Below are 7,217 nucleotides of genomic sequence, written 5' to 3' on the forward strand. Positions count from 1 at the left end.
TAGCTAGGCAACATGCATGCATGGATGGTGGATGCATGTGGGTGTCACTTGAACGGTTGAACCAAAGCCATTAAGTCCATAATTAGCAAATTAATGTAGAACAAAAAGACTTATCTTCTGTCAAACACACACACACACAAACATATATATATATATATATATATATATATATATATATATAAGTACGTACTTAAATAATTTATATAGCCTCGGCCAATAACTTTGGAAAAATACACAGTACTTTTTTAGATGTTAACAAACTTAACGTTTGATCGATATACCACAAAAACTGTCAAAAAGTACTACTGATAACTGTCGATGTTTCATGCATGTGAAAAATAGTTTTACCCACCCTCACGCCATTCCACCCTAAAAACGAGCAGTAAACCGTGGGCGAAGGAGGCATGCAGTATACCGCCGATGAAGAATTGGCCAGATATATTAAGGTCCGGTTTGAATTTATAATTCATCTCAACTTATCTCATTATTATTCATTACTATTCATCAATTTTAACTCACAAATCTCACTACTATTCATAACCCATCTCACTACTATTAACAATTCATCTTAACTCATCTTCAAATCTAAACAAAGAATTGTAATCATGTACGTACGTAGTTGGAGTAGTACTGCTACTTGTGAGTAGTGAGTCGAAAATTGATCATGTGTGATAGCCCGGAGGAAATGAACATATATAAAATACATGAATAGTTCCTTTCCGAGAAAGGAAATTAATAGGGACGGGGTTTTGTACATGTTATTGGGTTTTGATCGATCGGGTCAATTCTTATCGATATTGGTACTCTGTGTAACAGTGTAAGTTAACAACTCCGTACGTGAGCTGCCTATAATTTTGATGAGCGCTTAAAGCTATTTGAAAGCCAAAAAACTAGAAAACAATTTTTTTTTTTTTTTGGAGTTTCTAAAATAGTAAAAAATGTGGTCCAAGAGTTAATTATATATAATTGACTGATCATGACGGTCCTCTATAGATCAGTACGTACTACTACTGTTATTCAACGAACCATGCAACACTAGAAGATAATTTTTTGAGAGATGGAGGATAGAGTTAGGTATGAAGGGTTCTGGTCCACACAAGCTGGTAGGATAGACAAGAAAGGACGAATTAATAAAATTATATATAAGAGTAAAACTGTTGTGCCGCCCCATTTTTACCGTTCAATTGCTGGTCAAATTTTTTTTTAATTAGTGATTAAAAAAATAATTTTAAATATATTGACGTATTTTTTTTTATTTTTAAATATATTAAAAAAATATGAAAAAAAAATAACTGAGCAGTAAACCTAACGGTAAGAGTGGGGCGGCATAGTAACCCCACTCTATATATAAATAGATCCCAATTCAATTGGCAGCTTGGATTAATCTGCCTTATAACTCTTGCTAAAAAAAAAAGGAGAGACTAATTAACAAGGGTCCTAGCTTGCTGGCTATAGCTAGCATGGCAAATGACAAATTAATTATAAGCGTGAGCCACATATATTTAATTAATTAAATTTATATATATGAAAAATTCTACTCAACTGTCTACATAGCACAACTATTGAGAAAAAAAAAAAAGAATTATTTTACTTAGCAGGTGTGTGTGGTAGTGTAGGGTGTTGCTCATGAGTAGAATAAATATATATATATATATATATATATGGTTTTTTATTCTCCTTTTAGTGTAAGTATGATCTGTCATCACCGTGATCATGTTAGACCCGAAAAGCTTTCCCATAACAGTACTCATATTTTACACCTGTGCAAAAGTTGAATGAATGCAGTACCAATCCAAGAGACCTACCTGCAGGCAGCAAGCTAGCTTTGTGGCTCTCATTGAATGGCGCAAGCGGTGCATACGTAATGTTGAATATCGATCATCCTTTTTCCCAATTCCTATTCATTAATTTGGCTTTTGATTATCTATTGCACTATTGTTGCAAATTTGTTGGGGGGTTACTTACCGAATATAAAGTACCATCTCATTCTCTTCCCAGCTTATATTCGAAAGTACTGCCGCCCGCCCCATGCAACTCTTCCTATATATGGTGTGTGTGTCTGTGTATGATGGAGCCATTAGGTCCAAATACATGTATAGAGCGAAAGGCCTTACCTTAGTGAGAAACATCTTTGTTATCTTTCTGAATTGGAGAAAATGGGAAAGCAACTAGTACTTCCTGCAAGCTCGCAACTAGTGGTAGCCGGGGATTAGTGGCTATATCGAGATATTAAGCAATGTTGGCATGTGAGCACAGTCAATATGTAACCTCAATTTGGATCCACTAGTACTAGGGCTTGGCAGTACTGCATGCTACATTCTGCGAGAAAATGATCATTCAGCACCACGTGTGGCGAAAAGGACATCTTTATTAGTTCGCACGGATACTTACATTTTACCCACACGTGAATTTTCGCTCGTCAGTTTGAACCGTAAATTCGCAACTTCAACTTGATTTACAAACATAAGCATAACTGCATCAGAAATTATAATTACCCCACGATCTCTGACCCAAATAAAAAACGATAACCGATCACGAAGCCACTGTAGATTTTGATTTTATTTTTATTCTGGGGGGTAAGTTAGAACAATGGAGAAATAATTGTTTTAGACCGCTGTAAGTTCACTTAAATGGCAAGCCTAGGCACAAGGGAAGTTACACCCAGTCTCGAAGATTCGAAGATCTTAGAATGGTACAGCAAGGGGTCAAAGACGGCCAGAGAGAACCTTCTGCAAGCCACTCACCAGGATGCCTGTTTTTTTTTTTTTTTTTTTTTCCCTTCCTTTTCTGAAACTACAAAATGGCCATGACAGTGACATTGCCTTCATTCTTTCATCCAATGTAAAATTCCGACCGTCAATAACAAGGCAAAACGAGCATTACCATTAAGTGCGGTCATGACCAAAAAAGATGGTAACAACATAAAAGCATTGTTTAGAAGCTAAAAGTATTTAGCTAAAGTAGCAACCACACAAACCCATATATATAAAAGGCCTAGACAAACATTCAGCTATTACAACAGCCACCGGGAAAGTGCATTCATACTCCCAGATCGCCAGAAACCAGATTTCTTTGATGTCTCATGCCTGAAAAGAAGGGGAATATGATTGTAACTAAAATATAATGAAAGGAATAGTGCAGATATAGCAAATGTGGAACCCCTACAATGAAGTGATATGATGAACGTGCTTTCAGAATGATCTTTCAAAGTTAAAATTCACAATGTATTTGCCGAATCAGATGGCAGCTTAGACCTTTTATAATTTTATGGTATCGTTCCCATCTGTCCTACGTATAATTTTGTGTTAGCTTTTAAGCTTTGTTCATGTACTTGCCTTGCTAGCAATGTTGTTGGAAAGCCATTCCAACCCCTCGTACAGGCCCTCACCAGAAGTGGCACACGTGCTCTGGATGTACCTGAAATTAACCAACATACTGCATCAGCAAGAGTTGATCTTTTTCTCTTTTTTTCTTTTTTTTTTCCCTGAGCGTTGATATGAATTCAACAAAAACATGTTTTATTGTTCTTAGTTTGCCTTAAAAGAGGAATGCTGAAGCTTCATTCATTTTTGTATGAGCAGCACGATTCAATTTCAGAAGAAAAATGATGTGATGGTCCCTACTGCAGCATGGTCTCTATTTTCTTTTTTTTTTTTTTTTTTTTTGGGGGGGGGGGGGTTAATTTCAGTTTCAACCATATCCAACTTGGCTGACCAACAAGTTGAACTGACAACTTGAGGCAGAAATGAGGGGAAAAATAGTACCAGTGGCGTTGGCGTAGAGAATGGAGACCAAGCTTGTCAGTTATCTCCGCAGCATTCATCGCATTTGGAAGATCTTGTTTGTTGGCAAATACAAGAAGAACAGCCTCCCTCAGTTCATCCTGAAACCAAGAAAAAAGATTTTGTATTAAAAAACTTGGTGCCCATATCAAACAGAAAATAGATGTAGCTTTATCAGAATTGCAAGCTTAAATAAACTGTATAGCATAAACCCGATATTTGGCCAAGCAACCAATAGGAGCCAGTAAAAGGATAGACAGATAAACACTGATCCTATCCTACTGATGCAAGAATCAATAGAAAAGTCTTCATCAAACAGCTGCCACAGCCCTAGTTGACTTGCAAATACAAGCAATTCAAGCAATCACAAACCCCATATTTAACTTACAAGTCTCCCACTATTACCACAGAACTTAGTGAGAGTCCTAATTAAGATTATTCTGATGACTGCATAAAAATTGTGTGACTTCAACAAAGCATGTATAGAAGTAAGGAAACAACATAAGTTAGCATTCAAAAAACTTAACAGATTCATGTAAAGGAAAATTGGTATATAAAAGATGGAACATTGATAGTTCTCCAATCACAAAATATGTTGCATACGAAAGTATAAAAAGTGGAACCCAGTTAAATAACAATTAAAATGCAAGAAAACATATTTCAAATTTCCCAAATGTGTATAAAATACAATTAAAAAATCAATACAGATTTAAGAAGGCATGCAACCTCAGCTATATAAATCTAATTTAGATGCTGTATGAATGAAAAGAAATCCAAATACCATAGCACAACATGCAGGAACAAGACAGAGACAGGAAAAGTGGCATATACCTCGTTTAACATCCTGTGCAACTCATCCCTAGCCTCAACAACTCGATCCCTGTCATTACTATCAACCACAAAAATTAGACCCTGAGTGTTTTGGAAGTAGTGCCTCCACAGTGGACGGATCTGTTTTAAGAAATTATATCAGTTAATCAACCATTTCATTACGGAAAAATAAATATCTTCAGAGAGTTGTGTAACATATCCAACTAAATAATTTCCCTAAAAAATTAAGATGCACTGCTATAATAACACTCCCCCTCTAACGCATTGTGTGGCAAACCTGCTGACATGACACATGACCCGTTTATGCAACATCAAAGGACACATTTACGATGTTGCTCCTTTGTTTAATGACACTATCGCATACAGGTGCTAAAGCTCGTGTTGTAAAATTCAAAATGTATGCGCCCCAATGTCTCAATTCAAGTGACTTATTATGTTCCGTAGTTCAAACATTGTAAAATACCTGAATAACTACCAAATTTCAGACAATAATCAACCTTTTTTTTGGTTATCAAGCAGATACATTCGGAACTTGTCCTGCATTATTAATAGAAAAATAATCGAAAACACAAATACAACTCAAAATATCAAAGATATGCATACAGTTTAATAACCAAACACACACACAGGCACATGGGTGCCTTTTCCACACACACTTGACTTAGAAGGGTCGTACCTTGTCCTGACCACCAACATCCCAAACAGTGAAGCTGATGTTTTTATACTCCACTGTCTCCACATTAAACCCTGCAGATACAACTCACTCCATTATTCATTAGTAACTAATACCACTTCGATTAACAAGAGTCAAAACTGAAATGCATGGGTCTTCGCTTGGATCTGAATAGAGATAAGGGCTAATTCATCAAGCTAAACAAGGAACACCCAATCAACCAAAATAAGATTACCAAGTGGCAATAACTCATCAGAAGAAAAACACATAAACAGATTCCAAGTCACAACCCATCAATTAAAATTGGATTGTGCTCAAAGTATCCATGAGAAATATATATGATCAAGATATTCAAAAGCTTCAGTACACTAGATGATAGTACTAGTCCCATGCATCATCAAACAAGCAGTATTCCTTCTATCTGACACAATATTTTATCCATAACCCTTGAAGCCAATTATTTTACCTATCATGATAAGGACGAGATCACAAAAACCTTGCAAGCAAACAAAAATATTTGAAAAACGAAATGAGGCAAACTTTTTTCCATTTTACTTTTTTTTTTTTATCTTCTTTAGCCAGTAAGACATTCAAGATGACGTGAATAAAGTAATCAGTCAGAGTAAATAAAACCCAACGACTTGGAAGTATGAACCGGAATGTAGTTAGTACCGAAGACGAGGACTCACCGATAGTAGGGATCGTGGTGACAATTTCACCGAGCTTGAGCTTGTACAAGATGGTGGTCTTACCGGCCGCATCAAGACCTACCATCAAAATACGCATTTCTCTCTTGGCAAAAAGCTTGCTGAACAACTTCGCGAATGTAAGCCCCATTCTTACTTCTAGTTCTAGTCCTAGCTGCCTATCGATCAGTCGGCTCTAATTTATTTATGAGATAAAAAAAAATGAGAGAAATCATCAAAGTTGAAAAAACAAAAAAAGATTTCCAAAGCATTAAAAGGCACAATAAATCTAAGTGACAAAATAAGGAAACCTTAGGCAGCAAACCAAATAAAACCATAATAAAGAGGCATAATTATCAGAAGGAAAACAAATATGAAGCCCTAGTAATTTCGGATCCAAAAAATAGACCGGTTAAACAACGTGCTGAATCAAAGTACGGTAAAGCGTGTTTCTAATCACGAATTCCTAAAAATTCAAATAGATCCATCGAATTTTAAAATTCACGGCCAGAATCCCAAATCATGGAAATGAACCCCAAATTGAAAGGAAAGTCTATGAAACAAGTAAACAAGATTTCGCCAACAGATCGTCAAATGAAAATAATGGATAAATCGTTGCGAATCTTTTACATAGAATCAATGAACTTAAATCGAGGGATCTGCCGGTCAAGATAAGCAAAGATCTGCAACAGATGTAGAGGGGAAAATATGGTATGAGAGAGAGAGAGAGAGAGAGAGAGAGAGAGAGACTGACCTTTCGACGAAGGATCTGAAGGGATAAGCGGAGCAGAGACGAATGGCGAGCCGCGATTTTTGAGAGACTAAATGGATTCTCTCTCTTCGCTATTTAAGTACTCGGTGAATTGCCATGGTAAACTGTGAAACGTGGACGGCGTCGTATGATGATATCTTAATTTATTTCTCGTTTTGAATAAATTTATTTATAAGCATTTTCACTGCACACCAATGACCAAACATATTATTAGTCGGAAACACTATGACATTATTATATATTAAAAATTCTGATATTTTATTTTTTGTTATGTACATAATAAATTGTGGTATATTTAAGATTATAAACAGTTTAAAAACAATTTTATTTAGCATAGTAAGCTTCGTAAGCATTTTTTTTCAACTTTTAAACTCTATTTAAATGTTAAACCGAGTTAAGATGAATTTAATTTATTACAAATGGTAATGAACAGTTTTAAAAACAATTTTATTTAGCATAGTAAGCTTTTTAAG

The 7,217-nt window shown here is 35.6% G+C and overlaps 1 protein-coding gene across 2 annotated transcripts; it reads right to left on the reverse strand.

Moving 5' to 3' along the window:
- Positions 1-2,864: 2,864 nt before the first annotated feature.
- On the reverse strand, positions 2,865-6,866 carry LOC121249041 (ADP-ribosylation factor-like). Of its 2 annotated transcripts, XM_041147684.1 has the most exons (7): positions 6,727-6,866; positions 5,976-6,168; positions 5,290-5,360; positions 4,614-4,733; positions 3,765-3,883; positions 3,336-3,417; positions 2,865-3,086 (listed from the first exon to the last, which is right to left on the reverse strand). In XM_041147684.1, exons 2-7 carry the CDS (start codon positions 6,121-6,123, stop codon positions 3,081-3,083), a joined length of 546 nt encoding a protein of 181 aa, XP_041003618.1. In that variant the 5' UTR covers positions 6,124-6,168; positions 6,727-6,866; the 3' UTR covers positions 2,865-3,080. The 2 variants fall into 2 exon arrangements, with proteins under 2 accessions (XP_041003618.1, XP_041003617.1); XM_041147683.1 differs by having other exon boundaries at positions 3,051-3,417.
- Between the last annotated feature and the right edge of the window lie 351 nt (positions 6,867-7,217).

This window comes from Juglans microcarpa x Juglans regia, chromosome 2D (assembly GCF_004785595.1).
Source record: "Juglans microcarpa x Juglans regia isolate MS1-56 chromosome 2D, Jm3101_v1.0, whole genome shotgun sequence".
NCBI classification, from domain to species: Eukaryota; Viridiplantae; Streptophyta; class Magnoliopsida; order Fagales; family Juglandaceae; genus Juglans; species Juglans microcarpa x Juglans regia.